The 27,891-nt window shown below is 40.2% G+C and overlaps 1 protein-coding gene across 1 annotated transcript in view; it reads right to left on the reverse strand.

Annotated features, from left to right (window-relative positions):
- The window catches only part of STAB1 (stabilin 1), a 2,761,215-nt gene that overhangs the window by 632,019 nt on the left and 2,101,305 nt on the right, over nucleotides 1-27,891 (reverse strand). Inside the window, exon 56 of the mRNA XM_044078505.1 lies at nucleotides 3,931-4,017. Within this exon, the coding sequence (XP_043934440.1) occupies nucleotides 3,931-4,017 (87 nt within the window). The remainder of the gene's footprint in view (nucleotides 1-3,930; nucleotides 4,018-27,891) is intronic.

The raw sequence follows: 27,891 nt of genomic DNA on the forward strand, positions 1-27,891 counted from the left end.
ATACCACCAAATGCTGCATCATGCCTTACATCAAATCATCCTCACCACTGGGTTGTAACAGAATCTCCAGAACAGAAGCATGAAGAGCACAGTTTTAAACAGTGGATGAAGCATTTTGCTTTTCTGTATGTGTTATTTCTTTAGCTCATCATAGATTTTACATTTGCAACTATCATGTCAAAATACCAATTTCAATAAATCAAACTCAAAAACACCATGGAAGTAGCACTGATATTACATCAATGTTACCAGAAAATGTGTTTTGGAAGGACAACTCCACCCCCCCATTTCTGTGTCACTAAATGTTCTAACTTCAAGTTCACCCACCCTCTAATGTAAGATAATACTCACTTACACCCAAGCTTTGAAACCTTCAAACTTAGTACCGAGGCAATCTTGTGTAGCAGTACATGAAAAACACTGTCATAGCACATTCTTTGTAACTATTTATTCTTTGTTGACGGAATTAGTCCCGTTAGGCTAGAGGCCTCTTTTTAAGGGAAAACTGAAATTGTATTTATACTACTATGGCGAAGTGGGCAAGGGCTCAGGGAGCTTCCCTTATTCTTTTCAGTAGGTGCCATTGGATCTTTTCCATCCACCAGAACTCAAGCAGATGGGACTTTAGTATAATCTCTCAGGGTGTTACACTCAGGATTGCAGCATCTCCCATAATATTGCACTGTATTGTAAGCAATTGAAAGTTAACCCAATCATCTGGAGTGGGAACAGAACTCACAGCCTTTTGGTGTTCCAGCACCAAAGGCAAGAGCACTACTTGTTGAGCCACTGACATATGTTCATTCAATCAGTATTATTCAGTGAAAAGTTTTATCATAGTTTCAGCATTTCAGTATTTTGTTAGTGAGATGTTTTAGTTTCCTTTTTCATTGTCCCCTTCTTGATGTTCTCTAGTCGGTGCATTGGTCAATGAAAGATTTATGGGCCAACACAGTTTCCGATCTTCTTTTCACAATCACCCCTTTCTCAGCTTTCACATTATTTTCCCATCCTTTATTTAAGGTTAATCCTTTATATTAGGTTTATATTTATTAGCAAACAAGTCTTGAACATTTATTTATTCAAAAGATGGGTAACAAAATAATAATTATCCTCCTATTATGTATGTCTGTTCATAGGAAAGTGACACTCCACTGGGTGGAGACCTATGATCACTTCCGAGATAGTGCATCATGTATGTACCATGCTTCTATACACGACAATAAAATGGCCCAGATATCCTCTATCATGTAGGCATATTAAATAACTGCTAGTATCCCTTTATGTCATTGAAAACTGTTTTTTTCTGGTATCAGTCAATGTACAGTCAAACATTAGATTGTACACTGAACCTTTCCTTAGACAATGAATACTGTCCCCACATTGCTTGATGTCTCCCATCGCAGACCACCCTGATGGCTAAGTTCACTTTTACCTGCAACTCCCCTGAATCTGTTTATTTATTTATTTATTTTATTTTACATTTGTTGACCGGGATAGTCTGACTGGATGCATGTCCATTTTCAGCGGAGGCCTGGGAGAAAAACTCGATTGTAAACAGAAACAAAAACAATAAAAACATGTTACAAATATGAAATTGACAAATATTACATAAGCAAACATGAATAAACAAGTTCCACAGGTTAGAGTTGCTCCCTGATGAAAGTCAGGGGTAAATTCAATAGTAAGCTGATTAATAGATTTTACACATTCTTGATGAGAGGTAGCCAGGCTTGATACAGTGGCATAGCCAGTTTAGTGCCAGATGTTGTTTGAGTCTAGTTTTAAATTAACCAAGGGAGGAGAGTAAAGTAATATCAGCTGAAAGTGAGTTCCAGGCTCTGCCTACAGAGTTTGCAAAGAGGGAATCACCAGCTGCATTTTTAATTTTGCTTGTCTGTATTAGTAGTCTGTTAGAGGATCGAAGCAGTCACGTATTGTTATAGGGGGGTGATAAGATTTTTAAGTACTAGTGTATTATCCGGATTATAAAGGATTTTATAAGCCATAATCAGTAGGTTATATTGGATTAGACTGGATAGTTCAATCCTCCCAAGCTGGTTAAGATTGATGCAGTGGTGTATCCTAAAAGGCAGCCCAGCGGCAAACATGCCAATGTGGTTATAGCAGGTTGAGAGATTGTTAAGTACAGTCTTGTTTAGATTAAAGAGTAGGGGGATGTGCACAGAAGTGTTGAGAGAAGGTGAGAGTGAGCTATGGCAATTTTGGTTGGAGGGGTTAGGAAGGCTTTTAGTTTGCAAAGTGACCCTAGTTTTTTATTGATGGTTATGATCAATTGGTTTACATGTAGGTCGAATTTTAGATTATGATCTATAATGACACCTAATAGTCTTGTAGAGGGGTCGGGGGAGATTACTGTGCCATCATTTGCATTTATGGTAAGGGTAAAAGCAGTAGACCTTTGTGTTGGTGAGAATAACAGCATTTTAGTTTTTTTGGGATTTAGTATCAAACATCATTCAGAGAGCCAGTTTTTTATAGTATTAAAGATGGACTGGGTAGCAAACCATAAGTCTGCAGGAGATGTGGCTGAGCAGATCAGGGTAGAGTCGTCACAGTATTGGATACAGCTGACATTTGGGATGACACTATACATCTCGTTAATGAAGATGGAAAACAGCAGGTGCCCTAGTATGGAGACCTGTGGTATTCCAAGGATGTTAGGTAGTAGGTTAGAGAGTTTGTTCCACCAAAGAACAGCCTGCTGTCTCCCACTGAGGTAGGATTTAAACCATTGAAGGGCTTTAGTATCTAGACAGAAAGTTTGCAGGGTGTGTATTAAAAGTTGGTGGTCAACCATGTCGAATGCCTTGGAAAGATCCAAGAAGAGGGCTGAGGATATGTGATTGTTGTTATGATTATGGCTTATGGTGTTGGTAAACGTTAGTAGGGCGGAAGTAGTGCTGTGGTGTGGACAGAAGCCGTGTTGGGTATCTGCCATGAGGTGATTCTGGATTAGGTGGTGCATGAGTTGTTTGTGTATACATGTTTCCATAATCTTTGCAAGTGGAGAAAGTATAGTTATTGGTCTATAATTGGAGAATTCAGTGGAGCTGTCTCCTTTATGAAGTGGGATTACGTAGGATGTTTTCAAAATGGTGGGAATTCTAGCTTCTGCTATGGTACGATTAATTAGTATTGATACTGGGTAGGCAATAGCATCAGCTGACTTTTGAAGGCACTTTGTGGGGAGTTGATCAGCAGAGAGTGTGGTGGGTTTTAATTTTTTGATCAAGGTACGGATAAGTGACGTGGACACTGGTTGGAAGCTGAGCAAGAGCTGTTTTGTAAGGGTGGTACTTTCAGGGCCAGGGGTGCTAGGAGGTAATTGGCTAGTTCGGGCTTGAATTGTCTCAGTAAAGAATCAGTTAAAACTATCAGAAACATCCTCAGGGGGGTTTATCAATAGTAGCAGCTGGGGATAGGGGTAGAAGTTTTCCATGATGAAGTAGATTATTCAGATCTACCTAAAACTTCTGAGGATTGTTTTGATTTGCTGTCTGTAAATTACAATAATATTGTTTTTTGTCTTGTAAAATGGATTTTTTAGTTTCATTCCTAGATTGCCTGTATTTAACTTGATCTTGGGGGGTCTTTAGTAGAGCGCCATAAATCCTGGATATAAATCTAATAGCTCAGTGTGCAGCCTATTAATTCAACTGATTATGACTTTACAGCATTACTGGAAATGAATGTAGGCTTTTTTTATAACTTAATACGCATATCCATCATTTTAAGTCATTTCCACAACTTGGATACCAAAGTTCAGATATAAACAAAGGTTACTGCTCCAAAGGCACAATGCCCTGTTGCTATTTCACTAACTGCCCAGTTTCTATTATTGACAAAAGTCGACTACGTCATGAATGTAACACAAAAGGAGAAGATAAATGGAGGCATTATACTTACGACCGTGGATGAGCTGCAGCTGAAGGAGATAGTTGATCCATGCATGGTTCGTACATTATCTGCATATTTTAACTGAGAAGCTACAATCTGCAATCACAATAAAATACAATGTATCATTATGTGGCAATTCAGATTGTATCATATAATTGCACAGACTTACTGACAATGCAGCAACGATCACAAAAATGTCTAAATAAACCAAAAGAGAGGTAAATGGATTAGAGAAGCAGTAATCTTCATGTCCTTCTAAAAAAAAGTTTTGTTCTTGTGATATTTTCTCATCCCTACCCATGTCTCTAACAGATGCTACTCAAACATCTCTTGCAGAAACCATTAGTCTTCAGAGAAGTTGTCATCTGTAGCTTTGTCAATTTGGGTACCATAAATAAAGACAGCTCCAAAAAAAGGCATCATGTAGTGAAATTCCAATGTTGTTCTAACTGGAGCTTAGAAGATATGAGAGACTAACATCATATAACATGCATTACAGAATGTACTCTTATTCAAAAGATATGCCACATTTAATGACACCAATTACAGAAATACACCTCAAAAGTCAGTCCATAGAAGTAACAGTTTGAAAGTCCAACTCATAATTGTTATTTCTGGAACACTTAGAATGAATTTGTGAAAATACTGAGTGCAGATATACTAAATCGGAGATCGCTGTGTCACAGAGAATTCTCCAGTCTGGGGCCTTTCTTATAATTGATGTGTGTGGGGGCACTGTACTATATAACTAACCTAATTAGTACAAAATAGAGAGGGAGGACAACTTCATTTAACCTGGCTGAAATATCTTGGAATATCAGTTGTGCTAAATAAAAGGATTTCCTGACTACTAATTCTACATGCTGGTCAAAAGATATGAAGTTGTTGACAAAGGCGTCAAGATTCCTGATTGTTTTATGAATTTGTAGTTGGTACTAACTTTATGATTTGGAGATAACTTTTTTTGGCAAATGATACCACATCTATTTTGCATTTAATTCTAGCCTTGTTTCATTATTCCACTGGTAAGTGAGGCTTAGTTCTTGCTGTAATGATGCTGTGTTAAGAGGTGATTGGAAATAACAACCAACTTGCAGTCCTTTTCACACTTTGTTAGCCGTAGGTCTGGGCTTACTGTTTGAAGGTTGAAAAAGTATAAACCAGAAAGAAAAGGTCCCAGCACCAATCCCTGAGTTACATAGTTACTTTCTTGCTTTCTCTGGTGACGACTGATATTTTAGCCAAGTGGGTTTTATCTTTTAGCCAGTTTGCTGCTATCTACCTAACCATGTACAGGTCTACATTTAGATATCTTAGCCTATTTATAATGCCATAACATAAGATGGTAACAAATGCCTTGGCCAGAACCAGATAGACTGTGTGGACGGAATAACCACTATCTAGACCCTCTGTGACATTCTTGAAGAAATCTAGTGCATTAAGTAGATTTATTCTTTCTTTAAGAAAATAAAACTGCTGTGTGCCTAGGGGTGTATACAGTTTTTGATATCACAGTTTATGAAGTCAAATATGATGTGTTCCATAGCACTGTGGTTAGACTAGTTAGAGTGATGGGTCTGCAGTTCCTGGGGATAGCAGCAGTTCTCTATACTTCAGAGATGTACCCTCTGGCTATGTTTAGTGTTAGACAAGTTCAGGAGGGTTTCCATAAGGGTATGTTTGGCATTATTTATTAGTATCCAGGTAAATTATTTAGTCTCACTTAAGTGGGATCTTTGGCTTTTGACAGCACAATTAGAATGTGTTCTTTTATGATCTTAGGGGATGTTAGAGATTTAAAGATGTGCGTAATTTTATGACTGGTTCTATGGTGTAGTCAACACTAAACTTAGATGTAAGTATATTACCTATACTTTTGGGGTCTGAGTGGATGATGGCATTTGGGAACACTGCTGGGTATTACTTTTCTGATGAAATTTAAGAAGGATTTATAATTATTCTTGGCTTTTGATGCTAGTTTTTATTCATGTTTAGCAATGCTGCTTCTTTTTATAGTGTCTTTATGTTTGCTGATTCATAATTGATATAGTATATTAACATTTTTCTTCCTCTTGTAACACAACGTATTATACATATGGACTGCCAGGATGGTTTGTTTTTGAATTTCTCAATATATTTACTTCTGGTAAGGACTGACAGATCTAAGCATTTTTCCAGGTTGGAATAAAATTCTATTGCATGAGTAGCAGCTCTAATAGCATGGGGACTACTGGTATTACACACAAATGGTAAGAACTCATCATAAGGTTTGAGTAGGATTGTTCTTTTACTTCAGGTTTGTTGATAAGTGGGAGGGAGGCAGTTGAGACTTAAAAGGAAAGGATCACTAGTTACTGTTGGATTTAGCCAGGAATGAAGATAGTATGCACGGTCCACGAGGGGTTATACTGGTAAGTACAAAGTCTAAAATGTTTCAAAATGTTACTAATTATTTTAGCTAATTATCATATATTAACTCTGTGAATCTTTAGGCATACTAGTTTATGTATGGATTGTTAAAATCAACTATTAAAAAGATTTTTTTTTTCAGTATGGATATTTCAGAAGGTGCACTCAGGAATCTCTCATGTGCATCTGGGGACATGGTGGGTGTCCTCTAGCAGGCAATACATTGAAACTGTGTTTTGTTTATGATGGGCTGAAGTTTAGTAAGTTCAGGTTTTGAGTTTTTGGGCACATAACTAGAGATGATATGATCAGTGAGAAATATAGAAATGCTACTGACAAATTACATTTATTCTTAATATATGGTGCTAAATCCAGATAAGGAAGGAATGCTATCTTTATAAAGAAACCAAGACTTAGTTATGACACATATATGGATGTCTTCAAGTTGCAGGAGAGCTTTTTTCCTAAATCACCCCATCATACGTCCATGCCATAGTTACATACAGAGCTGGATCTTGGTCAAATGGGATCATAGACAGGGTAATGGATTGGGGCCTCCTACATGCAAAGCAGCCCCCCATTCCCTCCACAGCCATTACACTGTCCCATTACTTGGCTATTCCTCCCCATTTGTCATAAACACTGTTAAAACCTGTCAATACGCATACATTTTTCTTCTTAACTTCCACAATGGTTACAGATATTTGGATTTAATTTAAAAGTTTTATTTTAAATTTTGCAGCACAAACACTGATAGCCATTTGCTAAACAAAAGAACACAGTCTCAGAATGAAAACAGACTTAGCATAAACAGTAAACTTTTCTGCCCTTGAAATGGTATCGAAACCCACATTCAAAGAAAATGCATCTGGTCAGTCAGATTAAGTTTACCTTTCATCTGTTTTCAAACCATAGGCCCCTTGCACACATTTTTAGGGCCGTGCATACATGCATGCGCTCTTTGATTCACCTTCCTGATTGTATTAAATTATATTATACAACTTGTTAGAGTGTGTTTTAAACTTGTAGTTTTAAATATTTTTCTAGTAAACAATGAAACAAAATGTATGAACAAATAAAGACAAAACTTCCCATTTCAGAACATTTCAGCCAAAAAAGGCCACTCAAACTTCTGTTATTACAATTCACTAATAGCAGACAACGTGCACAATTCTGCTGGAGTAAAAGTCATCTGAATAATTCCACATTAAAGAGATCTGTACTAACAAACAGTTTGCTACTAGCAAACAACTTCATATTTCAGTGCTTCGTCTGTTCAGTTATTTTATTCAGTGCTTCCCACCCTTGATGAAAAAAATTGCCTATGTTACATTAAAAAATTGGTAAGCTGGTAATAGGGAATGGATGTCAAACCAACAACATGTTCATAGTTACTCTGCATCTCATCCAACGGAGGCTGCACTCAGAACGCACACCCCTACCCCCCTTAAAGTACAACACAGTATCAGCAATCCATCTACATAGTGTGGGTATAGAACCCACAGTCCTTTATCTCAAAGGCAAATTTGTCAACTGTGGAACTATTAACACTGCTTTCAAACACTAAAGCACAAACAGTGATGACCATTTGCTAAATAAAACAGTTGCACATCAAAAACAAACTTAGCATCAGCAGCAGTAAACTTCTCTTCCCTTGAAGCTCAATTCCATGAAAATGCACTGAAGCTCACAATTCCTTGAAAATGCACTGAAACTCATAGCCTGGTAGTTGGTGTAGAGGATTCAGGCTGTTGTTGCCTGTGACCAAGGTATAGGATTTGAGCCTGAGTAAATTAACTAACCTGATATCCCTAACTAGGGCATTTTACACACACAGACACTACCAATAATGTCTGTGCTTTATTCTATAGATAGACCAAAGAATCAGGAATGTCTTGTGCGTTTAAATTCCATGCACAGATATGGAAAAGAAGAAGCAAGCAACAGCAGGTGTGTGCTTTATGAGCCGATGCACAACAGGATGTAAATCTGAATTGTAAGAAGAGGGCATCCCTTAAAGAAGACATGTAATTCTTTTTTTAATTAAAAAGTAAATCTTGTGGCAGTCCCCCATGCCAGTGGGCCTCTAGCAGCCAGCAAGCTCTAGGCAACTGCCTAGGTCGCCTAGTGCTTGATCTGGCTCTGGTTACACAAATGGACTTTTTCACCTCCTCTGCTTTTTAAGATATCACTTGGAGGATATATGTTTCATCCTGCTTCTTTCTATTTGGAGAGCATTTGTCTTGTATTACTGCTTTTCTGGGGAGGTTATTTGTCTTGTATAACTAATTTTTATTTGGATGGTATTTGTCATGTATTTATGTACTGGTGAAAATTTAAGTCTTTAGCTCTGGCGTTAGTGGAGCTATTGTTCTTGAGAAGATAGAAGAGATCAAGTTTGGTAGGGTGTAATAACATGTAATGAAATACACAAGGTGGGTAGGGTGCCCAATAATGTGTAATGAAATACACAAGGTGGGTAGGGTGCCTAATAATGTGGAATGAAATACACATGGTGGGTAGGGTGCCCAATAATGTGTAATGAAATACACAAGGTGGGTAGGGTGCCCAATAATGTGTAATGAAATACACAAGGTGGGTAGGGTCCCAATAATGTGTAATGAAATACACAAGGTGGGTAGGGTGCCCAATAATGTGGAATGAAATACACAAGGTGGGCAGGGTGCCCAATAATGTGGAATGAAATACACAAGGTGGGCAGGGTGTCCAATAATGTGTAATGAAATACACAAGGTGGGTAGGGTGCCCAATAATGTGGAATGAAATACAGAAGGTGAGTAGGGTGCCCAATAATGTGGAATCAAATACAGAAGGTGAGTAGGGTGCCCAATAATGTGGAATGAAATACACAAGGTGGGTAGGGTGCCCAATAATGTGGAATGAAATACACAAGGTGGGTAGGGTGCCCGATAATGTGGAATGAAATACAGAAGGTGAGTAGGGTGCCCAATAATGTGGAATGAAATACAGAAGGTGAGTAGGGTGCCCAATAATGTGGAATGAAATACAGAAGCTGAGTAGGGTGCCCAATAATGTGGAATGAAATACACAAGGTGGGTAGGGTGCCCAATAATGTGGAATGAAATACACAAGGTGGGTAGGGTGCCCAATAATGTGGAATGAAATACAGAAGGTGAGTAGGGTGCCCAATAATGTGGAATGAAATACACAAGGTGGGTAGGGTGCCCAATAATGTGTAATGAAATACACAAGGTGGGTAGGGTGCCCAGTAATGTGTAATGAAATACACAAGGTGGGTAGAGTGCCCAATAACATGTAATGAAATACACAAGGTGGGTAGGGTGCCCAATAATGTGGAATGAAATACACAAGGTGGGTAGGGTGCCCAATAATGTGTAATGAAATACACAAGGTGGGTAGGGTGCCCAATAATGTGTAATGAAATACACAAGGTGGGTAGGGTGCCCAGTAATGTGTAATGAAATACACAAGGTGGGTAGGGTGCCCAATAATGTGTAATGAAATACACAAGGTGGGTAGGGTGCCCAATAATGTGTAATGAAATACACAAGGTGGGTAGGGTGCCCAATAATGTGTAATGAAATACACAAGGTGGGTAGGGTGCCCAATAATGTGTAATGAAATACACAAGGTGGGTAGGGTGCCCAATAATGTGTAATGAAATACACAAGGTGGGTAGGGTGCCCAATAATGTGTAATGAAATACACAAGGTGGGTAGGTGCCCAATAACATGTAATGAAATACACAAGGTGGGTAGGTGCCCAATAACATGTAATGAAATACACAAGGTGGGTAGGGTGCCCAATAACATGTAATGAAATACACAAGGTGGGTAGGTGCCCAATAACATGTAATGAAATACACAAGGTGGGTAGGGTGCCCAATAACATGTAATGAAATACACAAGGTGGGTAGGGTGCCCAATAATGTGGAATGAAATACACAAGGTGGGTAGGGTGCCCAATAATGTGGAATGAAATACACAAGGTGGGTAGGGTGCCCAATAATGTGGAATGAAATACACAAGGTGGGTAGGGTGCCCAATAATGTGTAATGAAATACACAAGGTGGGTAGGGTGCCCAATAATGTGTAATGAAATACACAAGGTGGGTAGGGTGCCCAATAATGTGTAATGAAATACACAAGGTGGGTAGGGTGCCCAATAATGTGTAATGAAATACACAAGGTGGGTAGGGTGCCCAATAATGTGTAATGAAATACACAAGGTGGGTAGGGTGCCCAATAATGTGGAATGAAATACAGAAGGTGGGTAGGGTCCCAATAATGTGTAATGAAATACACAAGATGGGTAGGGTCCCAATAATGTGTAATGAAATACACAAGGTGGGTAGGGTGCCCAATAATGTGTAATGAAATACACAAGGTGGGTAGGGTGCCCAATAATGTGTAATGAAATACACAAGGTGGGTAGGGTGCCCAATAATGTGGAATGAAATACACAAGGTGGGTAGGGTCCCAATAATGTGTAATGAAATACACAAGGTGGGTAGGGTGCCCAATAATGTGTAATGAAATACACAGGGTGGGTAGGGTGCCCAATAATGTGTAATGAAATACACAAGGTGGGTAGGGTCCCAATAATGTGTAATGAAATACACAAGGTGGGTAGGGTGCCCAATAATGTGGAATGAAATACACAAGGTGGGTAGGGTGCCCAATAATGTGTAATGAAATACACAAGGTGGGTAGGGTGCCCAATAATGTGTAATGAAATACACAAGGTGGGTAGGGTGCCCAATAATGTGTAATGAAATACACAAGGTGGGTAGGGTGCCCAATAATGTGTAATGAAATACACAAGGTGGGTAGGGTGCCCAATAATGTGTAATGAAATACACAAGGTGGGTAGGGTGCCCAATAACATGTAATGAAATACACAAGGTGGGTAGGTGCCCAATAACATGTAATGAAATACACAAGGTGGGTAGGGTGCCCAATAATGTGTAATGAAATACACAAGGTGGGTAGGGTGCCCAATAATGTGTAATGAAATACACAAGGTGGGTAGGGTGCCCAATAACATGTAATGAAATACACAAGGTGGGTAGGGTGCCCAATAATGTGTAATGAAATACACAAGGTGGGTAGGGTGCCCAATAATGTGGAATGAAATACAGAAGGTGGGTAGGGTCCCAATAATGTGTAATGAAATACACAAGGTGGGTAGGGTCCCAATAATGTGTAATGAAATACACAAGGTGGGTAGGGTGCCCAATAATGTGTAATGAAATACACAAGGTGGGTAGGGTGCCCAATAATGTGTAATGAAATACACAAGGTGGGTAGGGTGCCCAATAATGTGTAATGAAATACACAAGGTGGGTAGGGTGCCCAATAACATGTAATGAAATACACAAGGTGGGTAGGGTGCCCAATAACATGTAATGAAATACACAAGGTGGGTAGGGTGCCCAATAACATGTAATGAAATACACAAGGTGGGTAGGGTCCCAATAATGTGTAATGAAATACACAAGGTGGGTAGGGTGCCCAATAATGTGTAATGAAATACACAAGGTGGGTAGGGTGCCCAATAATGTGTAATGAAATACACAAGGTGGGTAGGGTGCCCAATAACATGTAATGAAATACACAAGGTGGGTAGGGTGCCCAATAATGTGTAATGAAATACACAAGGTGGGTAGGGTGCCCAATAATGTGTAATGAAATACACAAGGTGGGTAGGGTGCCCAATAATGTGTAATGAAATACACAAGGTGGGTAGGGTGCCCAATAATGTGTAATGAAATACACAAGGTGGGTAGGGTGCCCAATAATGTGTAATGAAATACACAAGGTGGGTAGGGTGCCCAATAGTGTGTAATGAAATACACAAGGTGGGTAGGGTGCCCAATAATGTGTAATGAAATACACAAGGTGGGTAGGGTGCCCAATAATGTGGAATGAGATACACAAGGTGGGTAGGGTGCCCAATAATGTGTAATGAAATACACAAGGTGGGTAGGGTGCCCAATAATGTGGAATTAAATACACAAGGTGGGTAGGGTGCCCAATAATGTGTAATGAAATACACAAGGTGGGTAGGGTGCCCAATAATGTGGAATGAAATACACAAGGTGGGTAGGGTGCCCAATAATGTGTAATGAAATACACAAGGTGGGTAGGGTGCCCAATAATGTGTAATGAAATACACAAGGTGGGTAGGGTGCCCAATAATGTGGAATGAGATACACAAGGTGGGTAGGGTGCCCAATAATGTGTAATGAAATACACAAGGTGGGTAGGGTGCCCAATAATGTGTAATGAAATACACAAGGTGGATAGGGTGCCCAATAATGTGTAATGAAATACACAAGGTGGGTAGGGTGCCCAATAATGTGTAATGAAATACACAAGGTGGGTAGGGTGCCTAGTAAAATGGAATGAAATTAAAAAAGGTGGGCAGGGTGCCTGATATCATGGAATGAAATACACAAAGTGGGTAGGGTGCCTAATAAAGTGGAATGAAATACACAAGGTGGGTAGGGTGCCTAATAATGTGTAATGAAATACACAAGGTGGGTAGGGTGCCTAATAATGTGTAATGAAATACACAAGGTGGGTAGGGTGCCCAATAATGTGTAATGAAATACACAAGGTGGGTAGGGTGCCCAATAATGTGTAATGAAATACACAAGGTGGGTAGGGTGCCCAATAATGTGTAATGAAATACACAAGGTGGGTAGGGTGCCCAATAATGTGGAATGAAATACACATGGTGGGTAGGGTGCCCAATAATGTGTAATGAAATACACAAGGTGGGTAGGGTGCCCAATAATGTGGAATGAAATACACATGGTGGGTAGGGTGCCCAATAACATGTAATGAAATACACAAGGTGGGTAGGGTGCCCAATAACATGTAATGAAATACACAAGGTGGGTAGGGTGCCTAATAATGTGTAATGAAATACACAAGGTGGGTAGGGTGCCCAATAATGTGTAATGAAATACACAAGGTGGGTAGGGTGCCCAATAATGTGTAATGAAATACACAAGGTGGGTAGGGTGCCCAATAATGTGTAATGAAATACACAAGGTGGGTAGGGTGCCCAATAACATGTAATGAAATACACAAGGTGGGTAGGGTCCCAATAATGTGTAATGAAATACACAAGGTGGGTAGGGTGCCCAATAACATGTAATGAAATACACAAGGTGGGTAGGGTGCCCAATAATGTGTAATGAAATACACAAGGTGGGTAGGGTGCCCAATAACATGTAATGAAATACACAAGGTGGGTAGGGTGCCCAATAATGTGTAATGAAATACACAAGGTGGGTAGGGTTCCCAATAATGTGTAATGAAATACACAAGGTGGGTAGGGTGCCCAATAATGTGTAATGAAATACACAAGGTGGGTAGGGTCCCAATAATGTGTAATGAAATACACAAGGTGGGTAGGTGCCTAATAAAATGGAATGAAATTAAAAAAGGTGGGCAGGGTGCCTGATATGATGGAATGAAATACACAAAGTGGGTATGGTGCCTAATAAAGTGGAATGAAATACACAAGGTGGGTAGGGTGCCCAATAATGTGTAATGAAATACACAAGGTGGGTAGGGTGCCCAGTAATGTGTAATGAAATACACAAGGTGGGTAGGGTGCCCAATAATGTGTAATGAAATACACAAGGTGGGTAGGGTGCCCAATAATGTGTAATGAAATACACAAGGTGGGTAGGGTGCCCAATAATGTGTAATGAAATACACAAGGTGGGTAGGGTGCCCAATAATGTGTAATGAAATACACAAGGTGGGTAGGGTGCCCAATAATGTGTAATGAAATACACAAGGTGGGTAGGGTGCCCAATAATGTGTAATGAAATACACAAGGTGGGTAGGGTGCCCAATAATGTGTAATGAAATACACAAGGTGGGTAGGGTGCCCAATAATGTGTAATGAAATACACAAGGTGGGTAGGGTGCCCAATAATGTGTAATGAAATACACAAGGTGGGTAGGGTGCCCAATAATGTGGAATGAAATACAGAAGGTGGGTAGGGTCCCAATAATGTGTAATGAAATACACAAGATTGGTAGGGTCCCAATAATGTGTAATGAAATACACAAGGTGGGTAGGGTGCCCAATAATGTGTAATGAAATACACAAGGTGGGTAGGGTGCCCAATAATGTGTAATGAAATACACAAGGTGGGTAGGGTGCCCAATAATGTGGAATGAAATACACAAGGTGGGTAGGGTCCCAATAATGTGTAATGAAATACACAAGGTGGGTAGGGTGCTTAATAATGTGTAATGAAATACACAGGGTGGGTAGGGTGCCCAATAATGTGTAATGAAATACACAAGGTGGGTAGGGTCCCAATAATGTGTAATGAAATACACAAGGTGGGTAGGGTGCCCAATAATGTGGAATGAAATACACAAGGTGGGTAGGGTGCCCAATAATGTGTAATGAAATACACAAGGTGGGTAGGGTGCCCAATAATGTGTAACGAAATACACAAGGTGGGTAGGGTGCCCAATAATGTGTAATGAAATACACAAGGTGGATAAGGTGCCCAATAATGTGGAATGAAATACACAAGGTGGGTAGGGTGCCCAATAATGTGTAATGAAATACACAAGGTGGGTAGGGTGCCCAATAATGTGTAATGAAATACGCAAGGTGGGTAGGGTGCCCAATAATGTGTAATGAAATACACAAGATGGGTAGGGTGCCCAATAACATGTAATGAAATACACAAGGTGGGTAGGGTGCCCAATAATGTGTAATGAAATACACAAGGTGGGTAGGGTGCCCAATAGTGTGTAATGAAATACACAAGGTGGGTAGGGTGCCCAATAATGTGTAATGAAATACACAAGGTGGGTAGGGTGCCCAATAATGTGTAATGAAATACACAAGGTGGGTAGGGTGCCCAATAATGTGGAATGAAATACACAAGGTGGGTAGGGTGCCCAATAATGTGTAATGAAATACACAAGATGGGTAGGGTGCCCAATAACATGTAATGAAATACACAAGGTGGGTAGGGTGCCCAATAATGTGGAATGAAATACACAAGGTGGGTAGGGTGCCCAATAATGTGGAATGAAATACAGAAGGTGGGTAGGGTCCCAATAATGTGGAATGAAATACAGAAGGTGGGTAGGGTCCCAATAATGTGTAATGAAATACACAAGGTGGGTAGGGTCCCAATAATGTGTAATGAAATACACAAGGTGGGTAGGGTGCCCAATAATGTGTAATGAAATACACAAGGTGGGTAGGGTGCCCAATAATGTGTAATGAAATACACAAGGTGGGTAGGGTGCCCAATAATGTGTAATGAAATACACAAGGTGGGTAAGGTGCCCAATAATGTGGAATGAAATACACAAGGTGGGTAGGGTGCCCAATAATGTGTAATGAAATACACAAGGTGGGTAGGGTGCCCAATAATGTGTAATGAAATACACAAGGTGGGTAGGGTGCCCAATAATGTGTAATGAAATACACAAGGTGGGTAGGGTGCCCAATAATGTGTAATGAAATACACAAGGTGGGTAGGGTCCCAATAATGTGTAATGAAATACACAAGGTGGGTAGGGTGCCCTATAATGTGTAATGAAATACACAGGGTGGGTAGCGTGCCCAATAATGTGTAATGAAATACACAAGGTGGGTAGGGTCCCAATAATGTGTAATGAAATACACAAGGTGGGTAGGGTGCCCAATAATGTGTAATGAAATACACAAGGTGGGTAGGGTGCCCAATAATGTGTAATGAAATACACAAGGTGGGTAGGGTCCCAATAATGTGTAATGAAATACACAAGATGGGTAGGGTCCCAATAATGTGTAATGAAATACACAAGGTGGGTAAGGTGCCCAATAATGTGTAATGAAATACACAAGGTGGGTAGGGTGCCCAATAATGTGTAATGAAATACACAAGGTGGGTAGGGTGCCCAATAATGTGTAATGAAATACACAAGGTGGGTAGGGTGCCCAATAATGTGTAATGAAATACACAAGGTGGGTAGGGTGCCCAATAACATGTAATGAAATACACAAGGTGGGTAGGGTGCCCAATAATGTGTAATGAAATACACAAGGTGGGTAGGGTGCCCAATAATGTGTAATGAAATACACAAGGTGGGTAGGGTCCCAATAATGTGTAATGAAATACACAAGGTGGGTAGGGTGCCCAATAATGTGTAATGAAATACAGAAGGTGGGTAGGGTGCCCAATAATGTGTAATGAAATACACAAGGTGGGTAGGGTGCCCAATAATGTGTAATGAAATACACAAGGTGGGTAGGGTCCCAATAATGTGTAATGAAATACACAAGGTGGGTAGGGTGCCCAATAATGTGTAATGAAATACACAAGGTGGGTAGGGTGCCCAATAACATGTAATGAAATACACAAGGTGGGTAGGGTGCCCAATAATGTGTAATGAAATACACAAGGTGGGTAGGGTGCCCAATAATGTGTAATGAAATACACAAGGTGGGTAGGGTGCCCAATAATGTGTAATGAAATACACAAGGTGGGTAGGGTGCCCAATAATGTGTAATGAAATACACAAGGTGGGTAGGGTGCCCAATAATGTGTAATGAAATACACAAGGTGGGTAGGGTGCCCAATAATGTGGAATGAAATACACAAGGTGGGTAGGGTCCCAATAATGTGTAATGAAATACACAAGGTGGGTAGGGTGCCCAATAACATGTAATGAAATACACAAGGTGGGTAGGTGCCCAGTAACATGTAATGAAATACACAAGGTGGGTAGGGTGCCCAATAACATGTAATGAAATACACAAGGTGGGTAGGGTGCCCAATAATGTGGAATGAAATACACAAGGTGGGTAGGGTGCCCAATAATGTGGAATGAAATACACAAGGTGGGTAGGGTGCCCAATAACATGTAATGAAATACACAAGGTGGGTAGGGTGCCCAATAATGTGTAATGAAATACACAAGGTGGGTAGGGTGCCCAATAATGTGTAATGAAATACACAAGGTGGGTAGGGTGCCCAATAATGTGTAATGAAATACACAAGGTGGGTAGGGTGCCCAATAATGTGTAATGAAATACACAAGGTGGGTAGGGTGCCCAATAATGTGTAATGAAATACACAAGGTGGGTAGGGTGCCCAATAATGTGTAATGAAATACACAAGGTGGGTAGGGTGCCCAATAATGTGTAATGAAATACACAAGGTGGGTAGGGTGCCCAATAACATGTAATGAAATACACAAGGTGGGTAGGGTGCCCAATAATGTGGAATGAAATACTCAAGGTGGGTAGGGTGCCCAATAATGTGGAATGAAATACACAAGGTGGGTAGGGTGCCCAATAATGTGTAATGAAATACACAAGGTGGGTAGGGTGCCCAATAATGTGTAATGAAATACACAAGGTGGGTAGGGTGCCCAATAATGTGTAATGAAATACACAAGGTGGGTAGGGTGCCCAATAATGTGTAATGAAATACACAAGGTGGGTAGGGTGCCCAATAATGTGTAATGAAATACACAAGGTGGGTAGGGTGCCCAATAATGTGTAATGAAATACACAAGGTGGGTAGGGTGCCCAATAATGTGTAATGAAATACACAAGGTGGGTAGGGTGCCCAATAATGTGTAATGAAATACACAAGGTGGGTAGGGTCCCAATAATGTGTAATGAAATACACAAGGTGGGTAGGGTGCCCAATAATGTGGAATGAAATACACAAGGTGGGTAGGGTGCCCAATAGTGTGTAATGAAATACACAAGGTGGGTAGGGTGCCCAATAATGTGTAATGAAATACACAAGGTGGGTAGGGTGCCCAATAATGTGGAATGAAATACACAAGGTGGGTAGGGTGCCCAATAATGTGTAATGAAATACACAAGGTGGGTAGGGTGCCCAATAATGTGGAATGAAATACACAAGGTGGGTAGGGTGCCCAATAATGTGTAATGAAATACACAAGGTGGGTAGGGTGCCCAATAATGTGTAATGAAATACACAAGGTGGGTAGGGTGCCCAATAATGTGTAATGAAATACACAAGGTGGGTAGGGTGCCCAATAATGTTTAATGAAATACACAAGGTGGGTAGGGTGCCCAATAATGTGTAATGAAATACACAAGGTGGGTAGGGTGCCCAATAATGTGTAATGAAATACACAAGGTGGGTAGGGTGCCCAATAATGTGTAATGAAATACACAAGGTGGGTAGGGTGCCCAATAATGTGGAATGAAATACACAAGGTGGGTAGGGTGCCCAATAATGTGGAATGAAATACACAAGGTGGGTAGGGTGCCCAATAATGTGTAATGAAATACACAAGGTGGGTAGGGTGCCCAATAACGTGTAATGAAATACACAAGGTGGGTAGGGTGCCCAATAATGTGGAATGAAATACACAAGGTGGGTAGGGTGCCCAATAATGTGTAATGAAATACACAAGGTGGGTAGGGTGCCCAATAATGTGTAATGAAATACACAAGGTGGGTAGGGTGCCCAATAATGTGTAATGAAATACACAAGGTGGGTAGGGTGCCCAATAATGTGTAATGAAATACACAAGGTGGGTAGGGTGCCCAATAACATGTAATGAAATACACAAGGTGGGTAGGGTGCCCAATAATGTGGAATGAAATACTCAAGGTGGGTAGGGTGCCCAATAATGTGGAATGAAATACACAAGGTGGGTAGGGTGCCCAATAATGTGTAATGAAATACACAAGGTGGGTAGGGTGCCCAATAATGTGTAATGAAATACACAAGGTGGGTAGGGTGCCCAATAATGTGTAATGAAATACACAAGGTGGGTAGGGTGCCCAATAATGTGTAATGAAATACACAAGGTGGGTAGGGTGCCCAATAATGTGTAATGAAATACACAAGGTGGGTAGGGTGCCCAATAATGTGTAATGAAATACACAAGGTGGGTAGGGTGCCCAATAATGTGTAATGAAATACACAAGGTGGGTAGGGTGCCCAATAATGTGTAATGAAATACACAAGGTGGGTAGGGTCCCAATAATGTGTAATGAAATACACAAGGTGGGTAGGGTGCCCAATAATGTGGAATGAAATACACAAGGTGGGTAGGGTGCCCAATAGTGTGTAATGAAATACACAAGGTGGGTAGGGTGCCCAATAATGTGTAATGAAATACACAAGGTGGGTAGGGTGCCCAATAATGTGTAATGAAATACACAAGGTGGGTAGGGTGCCCAATAATGTGTAATGAAATACACAAGGTGGGTAGGGTGCCCAATAATGTGGAATGAAATACACAAGGTGGGTAGGGTGCCCAATAATGTGTAATGAAATACACAAGGTGGGTAGGGTGCCCAATAATGTGTAATGAAATACACAAGGTGGGTAGGGTGCCCAATAATGTGTAATGAAATACACAAGGTGGGTAGGGTGCCCAATAATGTTTAATGAAATACACAAGGTGGGTAGGGTGCCCAATAATGTGTAATGAAATACACAAGGTGGGTAGGGTGCCCAATAATGTGTAATGAAATACACAAGGTGGGTAGGGTGCCCAATAATGTGTAATGAAATACACAAGGTGGGTAGGGTGCCCAATAATGTGGAATGAGATACACAAGGTGGGTAGGGTGCCCAATAATGTGGAATGAAATACACAAGGTGGGTAGGGTGCCCAATAATGTGTAATGAAATACACAAGGTGGGTAGGGTGCCCAATAATGTGGAATGAGATACACAAGGTGGGTAGGGTGCCCAATAATGTGGAATGAGATACACAAGGTGGGTAGGGTGCCCAATAATGTGTAATGAAATACACAAGGTGGGTAGGGTGCCCAATAATGTGTAATGAAATACACAAGGTGGGTAGGGTGCCCAATAATGTGTAATGAAATACACAAGGTGGGTAGGGTGCCCAATAATGTGTAATGAAATACACAAGGTGGGTAGGGTGCCCAATAATGTGTAATGAAATACACAAGGTGGGTAGGGTGCCCAATAATGTGTAATGAAATACACAAGGTGGGTAGGGTGCCCAATAATGTGTAATGAAATACACAAGGTGGGTAGGGTGCCCAATAATGTGTAATGAAATACACAAGGTGGGTAGGGTGCCCAATAATGTGTAATGAAATACACAAGGTGGGTAGGGTGCCCAATAATGTGTAATGAAATACACAAGGTGGGTAGGGTGCCCAATAATGTGTAATGAAATACACAAGGTGGGTAGGGTGCCCAATAATGTGTAATGAAATACACAAGGTGGGTAGGGTGCCCAATAACATGTAATGAAATACACAAGGTGGGTAGGGTGCCCAATAATGTGTAATGAAATACACAAGGTGGGTAGGGTCCCAATAATGTGTAATGAAATACACAAGGTGGGTAAGGTGCCCAATAATGTGTAATGAAATACACAAGGTGGGTAGGGTGCCTAATAAAATGGAATGAAATTAAAAAAGGTGGGCAGGGTGCCTGATATCGTGGAATGAAATACACAAAGTGGGTATGGTGCCTAGTAAAGTGGAATGAAATACACAAGGTGGGTAAGGGTGCCTAATAACGTGCAATGAAATACACAGATCTTCTCTTTGCAACCTGTAAACACATCAGGAGTTGTAAGCTAACATTTAATACACTGTTTCCAGGTTGTATATTTTGTGCAGTATGAATATGAACTACAAGTATACCTCAGAGGCTTTGAACCTCTGTGGCTGTTCCAGTTGCTTAACGTGCCTAGATAAATACATTCAAAATAGAGTGTTATACTCAATAACTGACCTAATTAGGGATGAATACAGAACAATGACAACTTCTTTTGATCTATATGATATGTCTTTACTATCAATTGTGCTAAATAAAAGGATTTTCTGACATATGTTACATAGTGGTCAAAGGAGAGGGAATTGCTGACTCAGGTCCCAAGATCCCTGACTACATCATAATTTTGGAGATAATTACTGGCTGTACTACACACCAAGGGAGACGATTATTTACAGAAAGTGAAAATACTGCATTTTTTGCATTTAATTTTAGCCCTCTTTCCATGCACCACTGATCTGTAGCTCCTGCTATAATGATTGGGTATTAGAGGGAAATTTGACAATAACATCAAGGTATTGGAGGGAGATTTGACAATAACACCAGGGTATTGGAGGGAGATTTGACAATAACACCTGTGTATTGGAGGGAGATTTGACAATAACACCTGGGTATTGGAGGGAGGTTTGACAATAACACCCAGTTTTCAGACATCTGCAAACTTAGTTATCCAAAAGTTTTGGTTTCTAGTCTAGAAATTAGAGAAGTATTGACCAAAAAAAAGGAGTCTTAGTACTTACTGAGCCTTGAGGTGCACTGAGCCTTGAGGCACACCACTGTAGTTATCTTCATATTTTAAGGGGGTGTCAGAGACCTTAACTATGTGCATTGTATCGTTCAAACAGGTGGCTAACCACCTCATCATGTAAGGCTCTATGTTTAAGGAACTTAGCTTAATTATGATGCCAGTATGGGATATGGTGTGAAATACCTTAGTCAAATCCAAACAGGCTGTGTAAACAGAATGGCTGCTATCTACTGTCTTTGTGACCTTCTTAAAGAAATGTACTGAATTAAGTTGGCAAGATCTCACCTTGACAGAATCAAACCACTGGAGTTCTAACTTGAGTTGTTTTTATATCATAATTTATAAATAGGTTCAAAGGTTGGTACTAGGCTATCAGCCCTAGGGCCTAAAGCCTAGCCATAACAATTTCCTGGCTATTTCTCCCCACACTATTTACTTCCCTGGACCCCGTCTAGCAGGGTGACTGACGTGATCCCCGGGGTGAATTTCCTTTCTCCCATCCAATCATCAAGGTTCCTTTTGAAGGGGGCCAAAGAGGCGCACTGCTTGACATGTATGGGAAGTCTATTCCAGAGTCTGGGGAGTCTCTGGGTCAGGAACATATCCCTCCAGCATGTTTTGTTTATTGTGATGACAAGATTTAGATCCCTGGAGCATGTGGCTCTGAGGGATTGGGATTTCTTTAAGTGTAGTATGTCCAACAGCTCTGGGTTTAACATGGCCATGTATTTTAAGCAGAGATCACCTCAGAATAGACAATATGCGACAGAGTATAGCTGGAGCTTTTTAAGGCAGTCAGCATAGGGCATCTGCTTTAGGCCTGTGATTCTTTTAGTGAGGTATTTTTGCGGCCTTTGGAGTAGTTGTAGATGTCTTGAGAGGTACATACCAAATGGGGCGTTGTATTCTATAATGGGTCTAATGAGGAATGAGTACAGTGGGACAATGACCTCCTTTTTTCTGGATGAAAAGCCCTTAGTGATGAGGTGTGCTACATAGAAGGATTTCCTGACTGTTGTGGCGATGTGGTTATTGAAGGTGAGACCACTGTCCACCTGTGTCCCTAAGTCTCTTATCACACTTTCGATGTTTAGTGTACTGCCACCTATGTGATAATTCACGAGTACATGTTTTTTCCCAAAGGGGATAACTATACATTTCTTGGCACTGAGCTTGAGCCTATGGCTCTGGCACCAAGCATCTGTTTCTGTAAGGCCCTTTTGTAGAGTATCCACATAATTTGGGGATTCAATAATGGCTCCCAGTTTGCAGTCATCTGCAAACTTTGTTAGCCAGAGTCCCTTAGTGTTGGCCTGTACTTCAGAGAAGTAGATGCCAAACAAGAGAGGTCCCAGGACTGAACCCTGAGGTACTCCACTTGTCACTTGTCTGGAGCTGGATTTGGAGTCAACTACTTTTACAGTGTGTGTTCTGTCAGTAAGCCAGTTGGCAACCCATCGAGTGATGTAGGAGATAGGATACATTTTGTGGCTTTGCAAGTCTATAGTTTCCAGGGTCTATGATAGGACCACCCTTGGGTAAGGCCATCACAACTGCAGTTTGCATACTTTAGGAACAAAGTCTGTAGCTAAGCATAAGTTAAACATATTAAGAGAGGCTCAACAAGGCTATGCTTGATACTGTTTATTAGGCATATGTGTAAATTAAATGGGCCCACAGACATAAATGGAAGTAATATTTTTGTTTTTAGAGAGCCCCATCAGGATGTGTTTCTTTGTGATCTTGAGTGGTGAAAAGGATTTGTGGAATTAGATGGTTGTTTCAATGGTACAGTTGGCAGTGACACTGTTTGCCAGTATATTTGATATGTATACTGGGTTAGAATGGTGGTACCATTTCAGGTAAGTTGAGAACACCACTGGGTGTGATTTCTTAGTCTCCTAATGAAATTAGGAAGGATTTATAACTATCCTTAGGTTCAGAGGACAATTTCAGTCCCTGATTTTCTTACTTCTGTTGATAGTACATTTTAGTTCCTTGCTGATGTTTTGACGTAGCGTATAATATGAGAAGATTTACATCCATTAAAGCACTTAATACACTTTTCTCTTGCTATATACTTTCTTTATATTGGGAGGCTACCAGGGAGGCTTGCTTCTAAACTTCCTATTATATGTGACTCTAGTACGGATGCCTAGGTCTAAGCACTTTGGTAGGTGGGAGTAGAACTCCTCTGTATATACAGCAACTGAGGAAATGTTGGGACCGCTGCAGATACAAATGAATTTCAATACTTTATCTGACAGTTCCAGAAGTTCTGCCCATTTGAAATCCTTAAATTCAGAAATGTTGATTCTGGTGGTTTTAAACATTTTAAATTAGAAGGTAAGATTTAATCAGGAATGGAGAAACTAGAGGAGTTTGTTATTAAGACTTCTGACATTCACAAGATGAACCTTGATATGGCACATGGCTTAAAAAGAAATTTCCATGAATTGTTTTTCTTCATTTTCTTGTACATAATACATCCCACTTAAACAGATTGCTATGCATAATGACTCCATTTTAATAAACACCACTCTGTTATCTAGATAAATTGAATTATTACTCTATAACTGTACCATCTTCCTCATTGTGGGATACAGTCACTCTATTGACAGCAATTTTTCCGACTGCTGACAGATCAGAGACATTATGCTAATTAAACATGCTTTTGGCGACAGTAGAGTTTTCCCTTTTCTCCACTGTTACACGACCTCGGAGTACTTATATATATAACTTTGGGGGGTGGGTGGATGGGGGGCTTGCCTCCAGTAAAAGAAATATTTTTTGAGAATTGCCAAAAGGTGTTTCAGCTTCCCTCCGTCACTACTCCCTGCCCTTTAAAATCTATCACAATGCTGCAAATAGTTCTGATATTTATATTCCCGTGACCTATTTCTTTCTAGCATTACTTCTGCTTTCATACATTCCTCTTTCATTAATGTTGCTTTTGAAGCCCTTATTCTGTATACCTGCAAGGACCTTCTCCCCAGGCAACTATAGCTTTGTCTCTCGCTACTGGTTGGCTCAGCTAACAATATACTTGCTGTATTTTCTCCCAAATAAATCTGCCACCCCATTGAATACTTGTAAAGTAAGGCTGGTGCCATTTACTTGGTGTATTTTGTCCCCAGATAGACTTGGCTTCATTTGTTTTACTTACACAGCAAGGCCATAAAAGCAGTGTTTCTGCTTACATTTCTACCTTTCTGTCTCTTCCTTGCTTTCACTTACCTTACAGCTCCAAGGCTTCCACATCTCATAATGATTGTTTGTTTTTCTTTGCACTCTCCTGTGATGGGCGCCAGCCTGCTCCCTTCGCCTACCCTACCTCCATTCTCACCTACCTCTGCATTACCTTGACTTATACCAACACTAACCACTCCCCTAACTTCCCCAATCAAGGATCACCCTCCATCTGCCAATCACACCTCAATTAACGCATACACTATTTGTAACACTCCTCCCTCTCCTTACACAACTTAATTGCAACTGTTCGTAATCACTGTACTCCCACCATACTACACCAACACCACCCTGTCCCTACATCTTCATCACACCATCCAGATAACCTAACATTTAAAAAGAATACAAACCATGCTCTTTCTCCTGCCCACACTCTATACCCTACTGCTCTCAGCATACTATCTAACATCCTACACTCACCTACAGATACAACATGTCCATAGCTCCACACTATATTATACTCATACCATCCACTCCTCACTCTCCTACCTTGCTGTCTCCTCCCAACTGAACAATTACACACCTATTGCATACTTCCACTTCAAACATGTAGTTGGCAGCAATACCACTAGCCACTTCAGCAAACGCCTTCACGTACTCTCCAAATTGTCAGACAAACATGCATGTATATTATCACAGATTCTCCATAGTGGTGATATACACCTCAATCCCAGACCATATACTGCACAACATGCCATCATGGCTACCATTCTACCCCTTCCTCACATTAAAACTACAGGTCTTCTCATTCAACATGAACCTTAGAAGCCTCGTTAATAAACTCCCAGACATGCAGTCATTGCACAATACTCACCAGACATTCTTATAGCAACAGAGATTTGGCTAAAACCCCATATAAGAGACCCAGACATACTCCCACAAGGTTATAGCATACACAGGTTAGACAGGATCGGGCAGGAGGATTTTGGGGTTGCAATCTAACAAAGATAACCTACGCATCAACTACCTACCCATCAAATATCTTTATGATAACAACTTTGAAGTCCAACTAACACAGTTTAGACTCAACCCAAAGAAAAGTATTACCATAATAGCCACTTACATACCACCCGACAATACCGCTACTGCCATTGAGGAACTCATAGTCTGGACAGCCTCATCCTACACTCATGAAACCATTATCACAGCAGACTTCAACTTAGACTGGAGCACTTGCACTGGTGATAACCCCTCCACCTTCATAAATCTACATGGTTTCTCCCAAACAATCCAGTTTCCCACTTAAATAGATAAACATACCAAAAGGGAATCTATTTTAGACTGGTCACTTATTAACAGTACCACCCACAACTATCTCTCCGGATGCCTTCCAAATAATTTAATTCTTGAGGGTTTATATCATCCACATGAATTTGATATACATGTATATTCCCCTTTCTTTGTCTTTAATACGTTTTAGAAGATCTAACATCTATACAGGAAGTTTCAAAAAATCTTTACTTTTTACTTCTTCTGAGGTTGTGTTTGACAGCTTTGTTCTGCGATTACCTTTGGTCTTTACAATATCGGACTTGTTGCAGCTTATAGTTGTACTATCAGCTAGCAAGGAGTACTTCTCCTTTTTGTTATTAAGGTATTTTTATCATTTTGTGTTTTGTTTACATAGAGTACCATGTGACTGGAAGGCAGCAACTTGTCCGCCAAACATTGTGCTTATTTGGGACGTTGCTTTCGCTTTGGATTTTATCCATGTTTTGGCTGGGGTAACTCACTAAAAGATGCCCGTTTTGTCTAACAGCTCGGTTGGAAATTTGTAGCAACAAGTTCGTTGACTTAAGTGGAATTCACTGAAACTTATAGGATTCGTCACCAGGTATGGTTGCTCTTCAACGGGTTTGTTTATATGACGAGTCTATTAGCCGTCTCTGTATGTGTTTGATTTTTCTTTGGTTTTACTGCTCCGTATGGTTGGAGCTTTATGTATTCTTTAATAATGGAAATATCTACATCTGCCGTTTGACATATGTTAGACTGTCTAAAGGTTCTATAGTTCCATATTCATGGAATGAATTTTGTTTTTATTAAGGTGAGTGTGCTTCTTTGTAATGATATATGGTATCTCTTTTAACTAAGGATTAGCTTAAGGCTAGCACTTTCTTACTGAATTGCATTTTGTTTAAAGCACTCTATTTTTCTCGGCTTGAGCTTGAATTTTGATCTTCATTCAAACCGCTCTGTTAGAAGATGTTTGGGGTATGGTTGATGTTTGTGATTGTTTAATACAGTTGCCGGTATGTCTGTTTTGATATCCGTATACTGTATTTGCTTTTTACATATCTCTCTTTGGTTTGTAAGCCATGTCCTTCAAGCTTGCAGCTTTATTTGTAACATTAACATGCTATGGAAAGGGAGCATATTTTCTCCGTTTATCTGTATATGAGATATGTGGCGATGCTATGTAAATAGAAGTTTTAAGTTGTTATTTTTATATACAAATGAGTTTTATTTACTTTACATTTTTACTTTTATTTTTGTCTTGTATTTAAAACTATTTAGGCTGATATTTTTAAAAGCATTGTTTAATTGATGGATGCAATGGCTAAGGTTTACTCTGCTAATTTAATCTAATTATTCAATTATTGGTTAATGATCCCGCCAAAAAGGATTGTATTTAAACATGCACTGATTTTTGTGAATTTATCTGATGAAGCGTAGCCCTGCACTACGCGAAAGCGCTTATCTTTTGTCTATTAAAGAGTTTTATATATTTCTATGGAGTCTCGTATTTGGAGTTTGATACACTGAAGAACCTATATCGTGTTGGTGTCTCCTACTTTCGTTCTACATATTTTTTCTTCACATTTTGGTGAGAGACACCTTTAGCCAGAGTTGTGGTCTTATTTTTTACTTAACACAGTTTAGACTCAACCCAAAGAAAAGTATTACCATAATAGCCACTTACATACCACCCGACAATACCGCTACTGCCATTGAGGAACTCATAGTCTGGACAGCCTCA

This window comes from Protopterus annectens, chromosome 7.part1 (assembly GCF_019279795.1).
Source record: "Protopterus annectens isolate FY-2018-M chromosome 7.part1, PAN1.0, whole genome shotgun sequence".
In the NCBI taxonomy this organism is placed as follows: Eukaryota; Metazoa; Chordata; order Ceratodontiformes; family Protopteridae; genus Protopterus; species Protopterus annectens.